Here is a 17,106-nt window from a genome sequence, read left to right as displayed (position 1 = left end):
GTTTCTAATGTTTGCATTTAGTGTTTATATGTACCGTTACGTACAATATTATGTCCTAACAACTGTTCGGAATATTTTTACAATATATTGTACGATGGTCATTTCAAAAGTTCTGCACACTTAAAGATATTATGGAATTAAATAATTTATTGGACAAAATATCTTTACAGGCCTTCAATACAATCTCCATACTTGTTTACGACAGCTTCCCAATATTTTGTAAATTCTGTATTCTGGATAGGACACCTTCATTATTGAGATGTTTGATCACTCGGGTCACCTCACTTAAACCTTCGTCAATCGAATCAAAACGTTTTCCACAGAGTGGTCGTTTTAATTTGGGGGAACAAATCTGGTGGGCTCAAATCAGGACTATATTGGGAAGAGAAGTATTTTCCATCCATACTTGTTAAGTGTCACCCTTACTTGTAGAGTAGTATGCTGCCTTGCATTATCGTTCAGAATGAGGACACCAGCTGCAATCATATCAGGATTTCTTTCATGAATTTTCGGGCGCAAAAAATTTTGCAGAAACAGCTTGTAGTATGCGCCTGGTACAGACGTCCCATGTGACACTCTATTGTAGCCATCTCTCCATTTGTATCATACGCGAAGATCATCGTGAGTTAAACCCAGTCTTGGGAAGTAACGTAACGCAAGTAACGCGTTACATTTTAAGTAAAGTTTCCTAGTAATGCGTTACATTTTTTCCAAAGTAGCTGTAACGGTAACGCGTTACAAATTTTTAAGTAACGTACCTAGTTTGCGTTACTTTTTTCGCGTTACATTTCCGATGGGTAACTACAATATATGTAATTTTTGGGGGGGAACAAATGTTTCTTTCCTGTAAGTGAATTTCTCAGAATGAAACAATGGAGCATGAACTACGTATGTCAGTGACCGACAGTGCCGATACACAGAAAAACAGTTAAGATCGTAATGCACACTTGTATTTGGAAGATGAGGACAATCTCAGGGAAATCACGTGTACTGATTGCAAGCACCTGGAAGATTTTGTCGTAGATTTTGACAGCTCCAAATCAATACATAAAGTGAGTGAACTAGGAGTGCAATGGTACCGGTAGTCTATTTTACTTTGATTGGTGTTGTTTTTATAAAGATGGAGAACAAAATATTTTACTGTTCGAACATTTGAAAGAATACTTTATTTCTTAAGAGCTGAAGATGATGGTAGACAGAATTTAAAAGTAAAGTGTCTGAAGTGCCCCAGCGGGAAATATTATCAACAACTAGGGTACCATAATTAACGATATATATTTCTACAGTAAGGAGTTAATATGAATAAACTGTGTTCTGATGATCAGGCCTACTTTATTACTAGAAAATAGCTTGCTGATGGTATGCAATATTGGAGTTCTTTCAGATCAGTTTGCTTATTCTAGAGTAACGTTGATTATAGAGTTTGAAACTAGCTTTAAAAAAAACATGTATCGATTTTAGAGTTACTGGAAAGTTTTGATTCACCCCAAGTTCATGTGTTCTCATTTTATTAGTTGTAGTGTAATGCTTCTCTATATTCTGTATTTTTAATTTTACATAACAACATTGTTATTATTATATAATTAGTTTAGCAAAATAATAAAAACTGTTATAATTACTACTACTACTACTACTACTACTACTACTACTACTAATAATAATAATAATAATAATAATAATAATAATAATAATAATAATAATAATAATAATAATTTGATAATTTGTAGTAGTAATAGTGGCATTGATAATATTAGCTATATTGTCTATGTAATATACTTGAAGAGAGTACTCAAAACTACACACCGGATTTGGCTTGACTCGACTCGAAACTCGATCTCAATTCGAGTCGAGTTGGAGGAAATGTTTCGAGCCGAGTTCTCGGGTCGAGCTCAAAGATGTGTGTTTCTAGTCGAACCAAGTGTCAAAGAAAACTCGCTCGAACTCGCTCGTGCCTATCCCTACGAGAAACACAGTATGGCATTTTATCAATGTTACATTATATGAAAATGTTCATATATCAAGTAAAAATTTGTCCCTGCATTTACATAAAGCGATTGAGAACGTGCAATAATAATAATAATAATAATAATAATAATAATAATAATAATAATAATAATAATAATAATAATAATATCCATAGTAATAATAGTACGGAAAATTGAAGTAATATTTTTTCACATATTTAAAGTTTCGAACCTAAGTTCACATATTTAAAGTTTCGAAGTAAAGTAACAGTCACTTTTTTAGGGCAAGTAACGCGTTTCATTTAAGAGAAAGTAAAGTAACTTGTAACGCGTTACATTTTTACAAGTAACTTACCCAACAATGGTTAAACCTTTGATTTTTGCCCGCGGAATTTCTTCGGGAGTGAAGAGTCTGAACTGTTTTATTGTGACAACTGAAATTCCAGTTCTGGTTCAAACTCTCGTATCCAGGTTTCATCATTTGCAACAGTTCTTCGTAAAAAATGATTTCGTTCTGTTTGTTAACTTTGGAGCAATTTTTCTGCGATTCTTTTACGACATACTTTGTGCTCTTTACTCAGATCATGCGGAAGCCATCTCATCTTTATCTTCAGCTTCAGTAATGATTCTGTAAACGCAAGTGACAGACATTTTGGCTTCATATGCAATTTTCTTACATAGTTTCGTCGATCTTCTCTCAAAATGTCCTTCACAATAATCTCAGAGGAGTAGTCTGTTGCAGTTGAAGGGCTTTCACTTCTTGGGGTGTCCGCAGTGCTTACACGACCTTCACGAAAACGAACTGAGCACCGTAATACAGTGCTATGATCCATTACACTATTTCCACAAACCTCCCGCAAAGCATTGTAAATTTCAGTTGGATTCTTTCCACATAGGATTTTGATTTTGCTATAGGAACGCTTATCATGTGTAATCCAATCATGTGTAATTCAATCGGGTTCACCACTGAATTTCTCACAAAACAGTTACGCAAACCAGAAAACACAGAAACAATCGTGAAACCAAAACTCTGACCCACAACTAACCTAAAAGTGAACTGGATCAAAACACTCAAACGGTCGTGCATGGGCTGTGTACAAGACTTTAAAAATTACCCTCGTATTTATACCTGGACCCAGGGACGTACGCAGGAATTTATTTCGGGAAGGGTCGTTTTGGGGGGTCCAAATACAATTTGAGGCTAAATTATATCAAAATTTCTAAAATTGCCTCTAAAAGTAGACTATATTTACAAAAAAGTCGGGATTTCGGGGGAAGGTCCGGACCCCCAGGACCCACCCTCTGCGTACGCCCCTGCCTGGACCCTCTCATTGTGTAACGCTTTGCGTCAACACAAAGCGAAAATAAGCATTTCGGTTTTACATTCACCTGGTGACGTGTTTGTTTTCTACGGACACAGTCCCACGTTTGCTTATCCTGAACTCCAAGAATATGTTACATCATAATGGCCATGTAGCACAGGATGGTGCTTTTTTTTCTCCCTTGTGTTCATTTACGCGCATACACACTGTCGCTGACATGCCTCTTCCATACGGACAAAAGCCCACGTGAGTTTCCAACTTCGTTCTGTTCAAATAGATGAAATGATTCTAATAGATGAAATGTTTCTAGTGACCAACATACAGAAGTTTGTACGTAATTTCCCGAGAATAATTGCTTTTCAGACATATCATTTTGCAGTATATCATAAATCTGTATTCAATTATTGAGAAGCATTGTACAAAAAGCAAAAGATTTTGATTGAATTATAATAGGAAAATTGTGTGGTTATGCCTTCTTAAAGTTAAGCTTCGAGGGCACGGTTGCTCAGTGGTAGCTCGCTTACCTTTGGTGTGTGGGGTCCCTGATACGATTTCCAGTCCAGTAAGTTTGTGGCGATAACATCGTGTCCATGGGGTTGTCGGGTACTCTCACATTTTCATCCCATTAATTCTTCTATCATCAGTCACTTGCCTTAATCATTGTCACCTTAGCCTAAATGGCATAAACGTGGGACGTTATACAGAAAATTAAGCTGCGCTAAGGAATACGATGTCGCATATAATTTGCAGAAGAACTATGGAACATTCTTTACACAGTATGTTTACACTATTTTGTTTACAAGCATACCCACCTTTGCTAACGTGCCTGGTCCCTATAGACACCTTGAGTTTCTACTAGTTTCGACTTGGTTAAATAATTCCTTCCTTTTGTGACCATCCAGCATATATTTGATCATTTTTTTATATTATACTCGTTTGCCTGCCAGCACACTACGGATCCAACCGTTCATGGACAAACCAGGTTCAAGTTTCTTAACCGATCAGATACATTTCTTGTTTTTAATGACCACCTAAAACCGGTTGTTTGGTGTTTGTTCCACTATAGCTTTTATGGCACATATCTACGTGCTGTATTTTTACTCATAACGTTTGAGTCCTCATAAGGGAATCGACACCGAATGAATCTATAAATTCAACTCACTTCTTAAAAAATAACTTGTAAATTATATGTACTTAATTTCGTGGTGAATGAAATACAAAATAAGTTGTGTATGTTCCCCTAAGATTAGACAGTACGTATAAATATTGGATAATCTGAAAAATTTTGCTACCATTTAACAGAACTTAGCCTATGTATTTTCAATTAAAATTTGGCAAGTATTAATATCTACGTTTCATTGTCTTTTCTAACATATTCAGGAGAAAGAAATTAAATTAAATAAATAAATATTTATGATGATCAAGAAACAATTATTCGTAACATAAATTACAAAATTCACAAAACAGAAAAATAATATTTCCATATTTTAAATGTTTGCTTTAGTTCGGCAGGTCTCAGAATATAACTTCTGTCACAGAATACTACTTTAATATTTCTCCAACGCAGAGGGAAAAAAGGGAATTTTGAAACAGCGTTATCATCTTGTACAGCACAAAATTCTCACCTTTTACAGAGTACCGAATATCTCGGTAAGTACTTGACTTATCGATCTCAAATAAACGCGACAATGCTCCTTATGACATACTGATTTGCTCCATGAATTGTAAACCATACTTTACTAGGGATCTTTTCAAAGTTATTGCACTATTTCCAAACTCAAATTTTCTCTCTTCTGTTGTGGCAACACTGTTTTACTGATCCTTCTAAACTTAAAGTCATTTTAAAGAGTTCTTCCCAGTATTTAATTTAATGTGCATCAATAGTTCCTACTTCATCCCTTGTGTGTGTTAAAGGCGTTTAAATTTGACATATGTTTAACGTTATTTCTCAAAAAGTATGCAACACTGATATGGGAGTGTCATCTCTTTCGTCTTTGTTTTCAGTGCTGATTCGAATTATGAAATTAAATTTAGGTCATTCCATTTAAAAAATCATAACTTTATATTAGGTTGGCAACACTGTTCACCTGATGATGGTACCCAATATACGGACGGATAGATGTCTCCCTTCCTGTAGTTTCTTTGTGCAAATTTTCGCTTTTCTTTCTCTCTTGGCTCCTCTGTTATAAAGGTGGGACATTATAAATGGTGCACCTGGTATACGTCATCCGCACAGCAGGTGCGTTTTGAAGACACGAGTTAACTCGCCACCCACACTGAAGGGGTTAATATGGTAAAACAACTTAAAGTTTCTGAAGTCAACGTCGGATTATTTTATATGATTTTTCACGAATTTTGTTGCCATTCTCTTTTTACGGACGCACCATCAATTTCACGACGGTATTCTAATGACATATGCATTAGACTCCAAACGTTTGCTCATATATTTAAATTGTCAGCTATGTTGTTTTGTGAGCTGTTAACAATATACACAAAAGCATGCAATGTGTTAAATTATTGTGATAGTTGAAGAGGCATCTTTAAATACGAACGCTTTGCCCACGTACTTTTGCATTGTTGTCTGAAAACACTTCATGACTGTTTACATTTTGCATTTATATTCTGTGTTAGAAGTTAGGTTATACAAAACGAGATTTACAGTTTAAATAGGGATTACTGTAATGTGTTTGATGCTCTCCCACCTGGAATTGAACGCAGGGCTTGTCCATCAAAGGCATATACCAGTCACTATACAAACGAAGAGGACAGGACACTTCATGAAGGTAGCCAGACCACCGAAAACACCAGAAGTACTAGAATCTTCGGAATCCTAATGGAGAGACAACATATTCAAATACCCCAAAATATGATGTAATCAATCAAAAGTGAACGAATATGACTTTCTTACAAGATTATTATGAGTCTTAATAGAAATGATCATGCCAACAAATCCTGATAGAATATTTGGCGTAGCTAGTTATCAGGCAAGTACCCAGAAAATTTCGTTATATGAGTCCAAAGTTCGGGAAACGAGTCCAGTACTATAAGAGATTACGTCTATATATGATACATCCGATGTAATTCTACACCCATGAAAAGATATGTAATTGTTAACTTCTGCCATCTATATTCTAAGAAAAATGTAGAATTAGATTTTTCAAGAAAAGAAAAGGTACAGATGAGGTGTAACATCAAATATTTAGGCTACATCAGACATTTCTCTACTAAACAATTATAGTTTTATTATACAAATATATAAACATATGTCAAGTTAAGAAGTTTTGAGAGGGGGTCTGAGTCTGGTAGATTCTCCGTGTGGGTGTGCCCCTGATGCTCACACTAGTTAAATTCAGCATAGTTTTAATGTGTTTATTATAGTTCTTATACTTTTACTTTTTTAATCAGATGTCCCAAATATATCACACAATTCAGTTAAACTGGTAATTCCCTTCATACAAGACACAAGAAAAGTAAAACAAAGACATTTTCATTTCATAATCTGTCAGCTATTTATTGCTTTAAATCGACCTTGAAATTTCGACACAGTTTAGTTTTCAGATGCTAGTAAAATTTGGTCGATTATGCTATAACTTCTTTCTAAACATTCACAATCCACCAGCACAATAAACGATATACAGTAGTCTGTAATCGCTCAACACAAACCTCTATAAAATGGGGCAATGATAAGATTTTTCTTAAAAGAAATCTTCCGAAAAATGCTTCCGTATCAAACAGGCCATATCTTCACTAGTATTGAGAAACTATTTTAGGAAAACCTAACACTACAAACCTATCGAAGATGGTATACGGAAATATACGGAAAATGCCCATCTAATATCTATATAGTTCAGCATATATTTACTTTAATTGAGAGATATAATGGAGGTATAAGGTTGGATATAAACTATAATTTTGAAAACATTCGAAATTTAAAGAATACATAACTAATGAAAATTATCGAAAAGAAATAATAAATACTAGCAAACACATTTATAAATTAGTCAGTATACCATCACAGAACACATTTTCAATTTTGCCACTGAAATACACTGAGAGAATAATGTCTCTGCACATAAGTACAATTCCCCGAACTTAAGTTCCGAGGGTACAATCTTCGTAGTAAGTTATGCCCCCATCCCACAAAGAAAAAACGTTGCCGCGGGTTTTTTTAGAAGTGAAAAAAATGAAATCTTTAAGTTTTACGTCCCACGGTTAAACTTAAAGATTTCATTTCATTTTTTTAGAAGAGTTCCTGCTGAACGTACATAACTGCAAAAACCAATACTCATCATTTTCTATTTTGCATGTGTTAAAGATAAATGTTGAAATTTAAAAAAACAGTTTCAAAATTTACTTCGCGTTCCCACAATGCAGAAGGTAAGACTTTACCATTGTAGCAGTGTTACAAATTACAGTGTGTTTCGTTAGGCTATTTGCTTTTCTTACAAATGTTCAGTTTATTTAGGCAGAAAAACATACAATAAAGAAAAAATAGGAGATTATACATATTTAACCAGTTGAGAATGCTCCAAGAGCATTGCCAGAACAAACTTAAAAAGAATGGAGAGATGGAGCGGGAAAGGTAACTGTCATTGTTCCTAGATGTAAATGTAAATCATTTTATCCGCAGCTTTTCCCCTTTCTCGCATAGATTAGCAAAATATCTTTCTATGACTTGCAGTTCTCGAGATATGGCTGCTTAAATATGTAGAAATTCGAAATTGTTTGGCCAATATCTGGGGAACGGTGGCCAGTTTTCCAGTAGATAGTTAATAACTGGCCACCGGTTACTATTTGGTACCAAAATGTTCACCATCCTCTTAGGTAGTGTTCAAAACTTAATGTGTTGATCTATGTGACTATGATCTCTGTGTGACTTACGGTTCCCGAGATTTGGCTCCTTAAATCTCCTTAAATCAGAACTATCTTTTGGCCACTATCACGGGAACGGCAAGTCATAGAAAGATGTTATTGGTGTTAACAATCCCTAATAGAATGCTAAACATTTTCTTACCGATATTAATTGATGGCCACAATCCAATTGGTCACTGAAAAAAAAAACAGTGACCAGTTGGACAGTGACCACCGGTTGCTGTTTGGTGACAAAATATGTATCATCCTCTTAGGTATTGATCAACATCAATATCATCTCTCTACAACTTATGGTTCCCGAGATATGCCTCCTTAAATATCTAGAAATTGGCCATTTTTTGTCCAATATCACGGGAACGGTAAGTCATAGAGAGATGATATTGGTATTAATTAATACATAAGAGGATGGTAAACATTTTGGTACCGATATTAATTGGTGGCCACTGGCCAATTGGCCATTGGCCAAACCAGTAACCAGTTGAACAGTGGCCACCGGTCACTATTTGTTACCTAAATATTTACATGCTTTTAGATATTGATCAACACCAATATGATTTCTCTATGATTTACGGTTCCCAAGATATGGCTCCTTAAATCTCTGGAAATCGGCCATTTTTTGGCCAATATCTCGGGAACGATAAGAGTGACGCGCAAAATTTAATCACTTTCTCTTAGAGTTTTTGATGCTCTATCGAATGCAGGATTTAAAATTGAAAAATCGCAAATAACAGACAGACGGAGAGACAGACAGACAGACAGACAGATATAGAGGATTCAGTAACGAACTTGAAAGTTCGAAGTTCGTTAATGCTCAGTAACGAAGTTCGTTGAAAAGAAGTATTGAAAATAAATTAAAATTTAATTTTGTTTTACGTTAGCTTAAGGATCTTTGGGGAAGGGTTCTAAACCTTCAATTTCCCTCGGTACGACATCTGAAAGCCGTAATTTTGTTTGTTTCATTTTATTTTCATTACAAGAAATTGAGATAAGAAAAAATATAGATAACTGATTGAAAGGATGAGTTACATATTACTATATTCTTCTATATTCAATTCTTTCATTATGTTTAAAGCGTCACATTATTGATAATTAGTCAACAACAGCTGTCAATGCTGCACGTTCAAATCTTCATTTAAACGTCAGGAGATCGCAGTTCCTCCGCTCCACTACCTGCGCCTCCCTTTTGTACTAAACACAGAGCAGCTCATCATGCTCGCAGTTCCATTGTGAATCTGGTGTGATGATGGAATGCATATACCCAAGGGATAAAGCAAGCGGAGAGTAGAAACGAAACGATAATATAATAATATTCTAAGTATTATTAAATATCTTAAGAAACAACAAACAGCGCAAATTATTTTATGGTTCACGTGCTCCTGTGAACTGCATAATGCGACGCCACTGGAAAGAACCTAAGGAATTCTATGATTTCTTTCCTGTAAAATGAATGAGTTCCAAGAGTGGTCTTCCTTCCTCCTTAACACCAACAAAAGACATTGCGTTTTAATACTTCAAGTATTTTCTTAAAATCAATCATTTCTATTTATACTGTTACGCTACTTAAACAACCTGTTTGAATCTAGGATTAGATAAGTTTAGGGTTGTTTTCCTACTCTTTCTTCGCTTTCTGACAAGCAAAATGGAGAAAGTACCTTACATGTATATCTTTAAACCATCATATCAAATGTTAATGTCATAAATCTGTGTATAGAATATTTACCCAGCAATTTGCTTTTTAATTAAATTTATTGTCTGTTATTTGTTTATTGGTTCTACTCAACCGATACGAATAAAACAGTTTGAAACAGACTAAACTGATTCAATCAGTTACCTACTAGGAAAAACTTAAATAATTTATTATATACCCAATTATTTTATCAGTAATTAATTGCAATTTTTGTCACAATTAGAAAATTACTATCAATATGTATGTATAACAAAAATAAGTAGATGGTAACATACAGGTATGTATTGTAGAATATGAATTATTCTAAGACATCCTTAAAGCTGATCTATGAATATATTTCATTTAAAGAGTTCATCACTGGAAATAATATTCAGTTAAGAACAAAAATGTAAAAATAAAGAAATATGACAAGTGATTAACTGTCATTCGTAGTTTAAAAATTTTAATGTTAAATGCAGAAATGAAAAAGCATAAAATGTGCATTATGTTTTTTAAAAAGTTATTTCATTTCTAATTTCAGTATTTCCAGCTGAAGTTAAAATGCACATGGAGATACTTCGGGACCCTATAATTAAGGAATATGAACAGGTATAGTGAGAGTCAGTGAATAATAGTTCGCATTGGGTCATGACTCATAAAACGTAAAACTACAAACAAATACATAAATAGGGGAAGTGGGGCATTATGATCCCACGGAGCAAAAAGATCACTCTAAATTTCTCCCCAGATAGCGATGCCACCGACCCTCGTGAATATGCGTCAGTTAGTGTATCTGGTGATCCCGTAACCATGGACGGTGGTTTTCAATTGGTTAAATCAACTTTGGACCAGAAAAACCTGAAGTAAATTCATGGATTTGCAAGGTTAATTGCTTGACACATTGCTAGCGAAAAATTTAAAAACAAAGTTTCTGAAGTTATAAAAGAGAAAAAACGAGAACTTGCTGCAATTAAATTACATTGGTTTGTTGCCGCATCGATTAAGCTGTAAATTGATATTTCATGAGACAGTTTAAAAATTTCATATAATTTGACTGTGGATAAGAATTAATTGGAATAATAACTAAATTTTAATTGATTTTACTGACGCTATTTAAGTCAAGTGTTGTTACTCGTTATATAAGTTAATTATATCGTTATTGTTTTCTGTTGAGTTTGCTTAAATTGTAATAAAGTGTTAGTAGTTTAATTTAATCTTTAATTTGCTATGTTACTATATATACTTGTATATATTATTTGAATTAAGTTATGATTGCCTTGCCTCTGAATTTAAATTAAGGATTGTTTCTGCTTGGCCCTTGGTGTTTACGAGCACCTGGTCTTATGAAGTAAGGATTCTTCTTGTTTTCGAAAAATTTGTTCCCTTCAAAATTAGTCGAGACCTTTCAGACCAAGATCTAAGAGCATTACAACAATCATCCAGAGAGAGTGGTAACACTTCTCCAGATAAGTCACTTTTTTGGAGAAGGTTATTTGAAAGCATGTACTCCCGTGGATATCGTAAATCTTTCTAAAAGTGTGAAATATATTCCATTGACCCCGACATACTTAAGTATGTTGATGTTGTTGCAGTAGTGACCAATGATACAAGCAAAGCGTGAAAATGACAACAAGAAGCAGGACATATGTTCCCTACACATTCCTGTAGATCATACTAGATCTATAGTGTGTGTTCAGTCATTCAACAACAAAGATGTAAGTTCGAAGTCAAATAAAACACCTGGTAAAGAGTCACTAGGAACTTATATGCCTATTTGAGAACCTAAACTCTCCGGTAGTTGAAATATCGTACAAATAAAACCAAATGGAATGTCTTCACCTTATGATAAGCCTATGTCGTTTAGTTCTGTGTCATCTGCTGATATCCAACTACAATGCAAAATCCGGGGACCACTAGCCACCACAAAACAAAAACGAGGAAGTGCTACAATTCTTACAAGTAGTGCCTACAAAAATGTATAACCTGTAGAGAAGACAGGAAAAGAGAAATGATGAATTAACAAGCGACGCAGCAGAAATTTTGATGGGTACAAGAGGAAGCACGCAGCTGTAGACTCTAACGGCAGTCCTAAAAACAATAATCCATAGTCGATTTTTATTGTGATTTATTTCTACATTCTTCAAACGTCACTAGTTATATTAGATATTGCACTTGTCAACAGTGAAGTCATGAGTGATGTGCCGATATTCATTATGAAAACGATAATTTCATTCATCACCACTCTCAATCAGAAAAATATTATTTTATTCGAAGGAAGCTAAACATATGACGCCTTCTCTGTTCTACATTTCGCCTATGTAACCTACTATCCACAAATGTTACAACATGGACATACTTTGTTCATGTTTTTGTATTAATTCACTTGTGATATTAGCCAACTTTCATCTGTTATACGAGAACTGTAATTGGACTTGTACTGAACAGCATAGGTGCAATTTGTAATTGTGCTACAAGTTCTACAAAAATACCAGGTTATCACAAAATAAGTATCGCTGTTCAGAAAACTCTGGAGACGTAACCACTCGACAGAATGCAACCAAACTTGGTAGAAGCATATTTGGGAACATGCAGAAGCGATTGGTGTAGAAAACAAAATTAGTTCCGATTTTCGCCACCAGAGGTAATTGTGGCACTGTACAACGCCATGTAAATGCAGCGTAGAAGAAAAATGACACCAGTGATGCTAAGTGATCAGAAAGGCTGTAATTACCTCCCCAGGTGCTTACTCATGTCTGCATGTGTTTTAGTGATACGGGTCTGATAGCCACTATGTGCCAGAAGAGAATTGATGGTGATCCTATATTTGCTTCTTTTTCTCTTTTCTCTATATTTGCTTCTTTGCCTTGTGTTCAAGGAGACCCGGGTTCGATTCCCGGTTGAAACACACATGAGTCGAATCCCATGTTAACCTGTAGGTCCCGTCCTTAGGACGTCATCATCATCTTATACGATACTAGTCACTATGCGTTTTTCTTGTTCAGGAACCTTCATGTCAAAGACCTGCCTTTATGCAGAACCTCACAGCATCATAATCGCTAATAACCCATCACTATACCACGGGGTTATTAGTAGGACTACAAATCAATGCCACGCGTCGCACAGGGGGCATAATTACGGCCTTCCTTTCATTGAATATCGATAGTATCATTTGTCTTCCGTACCACACTCAACAGAAACACAATAGCCTCTGGAGGCGAGATTTGACACCATTCTTTTCCTGGAATTTTGGAGGGAGCTTGCATTTTATGAGCACAGGAAAGACTAACATTTAACTTCATTTTTGTAAGATATTCAAGAATTTTAAAAGGACGCTTCAGCTCAAAAGGCCCCCTCCCTCGTAAATCCACCACTGACCACGGAGTATTAATAACATTGGTAATCAATGCCACGACACCCACAAGACAGGTAATTAGAGCCTTTCTTATCATTTAGCATCACTCGTGTCGTTTTTCTTCCAAGCTGCACTTACTTGGTGTTGTACGGCGCCATAATTACCTCTGGTGACAAAAATTGAAACTAATTTTATTTTCTACATCAATCGCTGCTGCATGTTCTCAAATGTACTCCTACCAGGTTTGGTTGCATTCTGTCAAGTGGTTACGTCTTCAGAGTTCTACTTATTTTATGATAACCTGGTAGTTGTGCTTTATCGGATATCTGTTGTATTCTCCACATTGAGTTCCTTATTTATTATGTTCATACACTTCTCACTCACTCTATGGCCATGGAACATGGAGGTTCAATGCCACGTTCACAAAAGCACTCCATTCACTTCTGTTCTTAGCCAACTGGATCCAGAGCTCCTTCGTGGCCAAGTGGTTAGCGTACGCGCCTTTGGCGTGGGAGACCCGAGTTCGATTCCCGGCGGGAGCTCATATGGTTCGGATTCCACGTTAATCAACAGGAGCCTCATTGCTAAAAGGGACATTAAACGCAAAAATATCCAACTGCATCCAGTTTCTACTTTGTAATCCTATTTCGACGAGATCCATCTTAATATTGTCCTCCCACCCGCGCCTAGGTCTTCCTAATGGACGTTTTGCGATTTGATTTCCAGTTAAAACTTCGAAAGCGTTCCTACTTTCTTCCATCCTGTCCACGTGACCTGCAAACCTGAGTCTCCTAGACTTGATGATCCTAACAATGTATGATAAATGATATAAATATTGTATTTCCTTGTTATGAAGTTTCCGCCATTCCCCACTCCCGTTCTTTTTGGGTCCGAATATTCGTCTCAGGATTTTATTCTCAAATACTTTCAGTTTGTGTTCTCCCTCAGAGTAAGCGACCATGTTTCACAACCATACAGTACAAAGGCATGATTATCATTTTATATATTTTAAGCTTCAAATTCCTCGACAGAATTCGCGACGACAAGAGATTTTGAAGTAAATAATAACACGAATTTCCTGCTTTAAGTCTACAATTTTTTTCGTTGATATGATTTTAGTCTGTTAATATTGATCCTAGATATCCACTTTGTCGAAAGTTTTATTTGAGATTTTGACGTATTCATAATTTGCAATATTACGATCCCAGTGAACTTCCGTGTATTTAATTTTCTCTGCGTTTACTTCTAAACCAATGTCGCTGCAAGCGTTTAATAAGACTTCTGCATATCTTTCTATTGTTCTTCTATCGTCCCTTACAGATTTACATCATCCGCATACGCCATAAATTGGTAAATACCATTCAGCTCCAGGCATGGTTGCTATCTTTGATTTTCCTTATAGCATACTCCAGAACGAAGTTGAATATAATGACAACCACGCATCTTCTTGTTTCAGGCCATTCTTGACGTGGAAGCTCGTGGACAAGAATTTTCCTAGTCTGACTTTACCATGGGATTCATTTAAATACATTTTAATTAACGTAACTAGCTTTCTTGGTATTCCAAATTCCGTAAGAATGTTGTACAGTGCTTCCCTCCTAACCGAGTCGTAAGCCTTTCTAAAAATCAATAAATAGTTGATGTACTTTGGTATTGTATTCCCACTTCTTTTCGAGTATTTGTCGAATGACAAATATCTTGTCGATAGTTGATCCATTTCGTCTAAATCCGCACTGATAATCTCGAATGATTTCATTGCCTATGGGGTCAATCTTGCTAACAGAATGTTTCAGAGGATTTTATAGGAGATTGACAGAAGAAAAATGCCTCGATAATTATTAGAATCAGTTTTGTCCCTTTCTTGTGAATTGAAACAATGATCGATTTTTCCACTCTTGTGGCAATTCCTCCTCCTTCCAAATGAAAAGAATGAGATTCTGAATATTGTTCCACAATTTTTCCCTCCAGCTAAAATTAACTCAGCAGGGATTTCGTCTACACCTGCAGATTTGTGTTTCTTTAATTTCTTTACAGCGTTTTCTACTTCTGTTCGGCTAAGCTCTGGAATAAATGGTTCTGCTGTGTGTATTTCACATTTTCCACGAACATTAGTTCTTAGCTGCGTGTTAAGCAAATCGCCAAAGAAAATTTTCCCCCTACTCAAAATGCTATCTGTTTCATTGAGAATTGTACATCGTATTTCTTTAGCACGGGGTTGATAACCTTTCTTAAACTGTTGATGCACTTATACATGTCCCGAATAGTTTTGCTTTCTCTACTATCTTCAAGTTTATTAATTTTAGTTGCCAAAAAAAAAGCGTTTCTTTTTCCTAAACATTTTGAAAGCTTGCGTAGTTATATCGTTCAGATTTTGCAGCCATTGCAATTTCGTCTGTTTTCTCTTCTCCGCTAGTTTAGTACATTCCTGGTGGAACTATAGTTTGTTCCTACGTATTTCTGCGTTAAAGATAATGAAAGTCATTATTGTACTGTGACTAATTACGGAGGAGCTCCTCCGTGGCTAAGCGGTTAGCGTACGCGCCTTTGGCGCGGGAGGCCCGGGTTCGATTCCCGGCGGGAGCTCATGTGGTTCGGATTCCACGTTAATCAGTAGGTCCACGTCTCATATAGCCTCGCTGCTGAACGGGACGTTAAACTCAAAATCAACTCAACTCAACTAATTACGGAGAAAGATGAAGTTTAATCTTAAACTATCTGAAGAGCACAATGTGTCAGTGTTTCAAACCCTCTGTCTTAGTAACATGCGTAGCAAGTATGTGTGATCATCGAAGTTCTGCAAAGCATATACAAGGCATATATTTTTATACTATATGAAGTGTTTTTTTTATTTACTATCCTCGTTTACGGGTAGACTCGCCGTCGTTCGCGCCTGATCCCTTCGAACGCACTCCCGCGCTTCTGCGTGAGCCCCCTTGCTGCGCTCCTTTCCTGATTCAGTTGGATACCCATAGGATAAAAATGATCCTTTGTATTATGATTGCCATTTGTTTATTTTGAGATCATTCTATGACTGTAAACGTCCAAACAATTACCAATGATAGTTGACATATCAATAAACATATCTGCATATGAGCAATTCCAATTCTGTTGTTTCTGTCTATTCTATGGTACTTTGAACATTAAGGGGATCATTATGCCCCAGCTTTCCCTGAGTTAATAAAGGTTGCAAATTTTCAAAAGTGCATTGTATACACTGATTTTAACATTCTTTTCAAGCTCTACAGAACCAGGGGCGTCGTTAAGGGGGGGTAAGGGGGAGCCTCCCCCCCCCCAAAGTTTACCAATTTCTTAACAAGTTGGCAAATTAAAATACCTAGTTGGCACTTTGAAGAATGCCGTTTTGTTCAATTGACTTATTTGGTTTAACATTTTCTTAGGTACCCAGTTGCTGTAAATTATCATCAGCTCCTTTATAGACTTGGCACAAATTTTGTGTAGTTTTCTATCTTGAAATAAATTATCATATTCGTTTAAAGCTTCTTTATTTGTTGCAAGTGACCACACTTCAGTTTGTTCACCTAAACATTTTGAAGAATTTTTAACGAAAAGTCGGGAAATTGTACCACTGACAAAAGCAGAATAGAGGTGGCGTGCAAAATTAAAACAGACAAGACAGAAGAGGCGTTTCGGTGGCAGGTATGCAAAAGCAGATGATACGAGAGCGTATGCACTATGCAGACCTCCTGGGGGATGCGATAAAGAGAGGCACGAAGGTCAACTCTATTTTCAGAATCTGGAGGATGGACAATGGTTAATGCTTGGCCTTTCCGCGTGGAAAAGATGTATCAAGGGTTGCCAGCACGGTGAAGTGAATTAACAGTACATTGAACATCTAAAATTTACCCGAGGAAATTATCAATCAGGATAACATTTCCAGGATGCGGGGAGGCAAATACATTAGAACGTTGT

At 36.0% G+C, this 17,106-nt stretch overlaps 1 protein-coding gene across 1 annotated transcript in view; it reads left to right on the top strand.

Moving 5' to 3' along the window:
• LOC145685372 (glutamate-gated chloride channel alpha-like) overlaps positions 1-17,106 on the top strand; it is a 198,619-nt gene that overhangs the window by 84,541 nt on the left and 96,972 nt on the right. Inside the window, exon 6 of the mRNA XM_081757761.1 lies at positions 10,366-10,433. Coding sequence (XP_081613887.1) covers positions 10,366-10,433 — 68 coding nt within the window. The remainder of the gene's footprint in view (positions 1-10,365; positions 10,434-17,106) is intronic.

This window comes from Thermobia domestica, chromosome 5 (genome assembly GCF_964235325.1).
Source record: "Thermobia domestica chromosome 5, izTheDome1.hap1.1, whole genome shotgun sequence".
NCBI lineage: Eukaryota > Metazoa > Arthropoda > Insecta > Zygentoma > Lepismatidae > Thermobia > Thermobia domestica.
The sequence above is the reverse complement of the archived record's forward strand: the minus strand, read 5'-3'. Positions and strand labels throughout refer to the sequence as shown.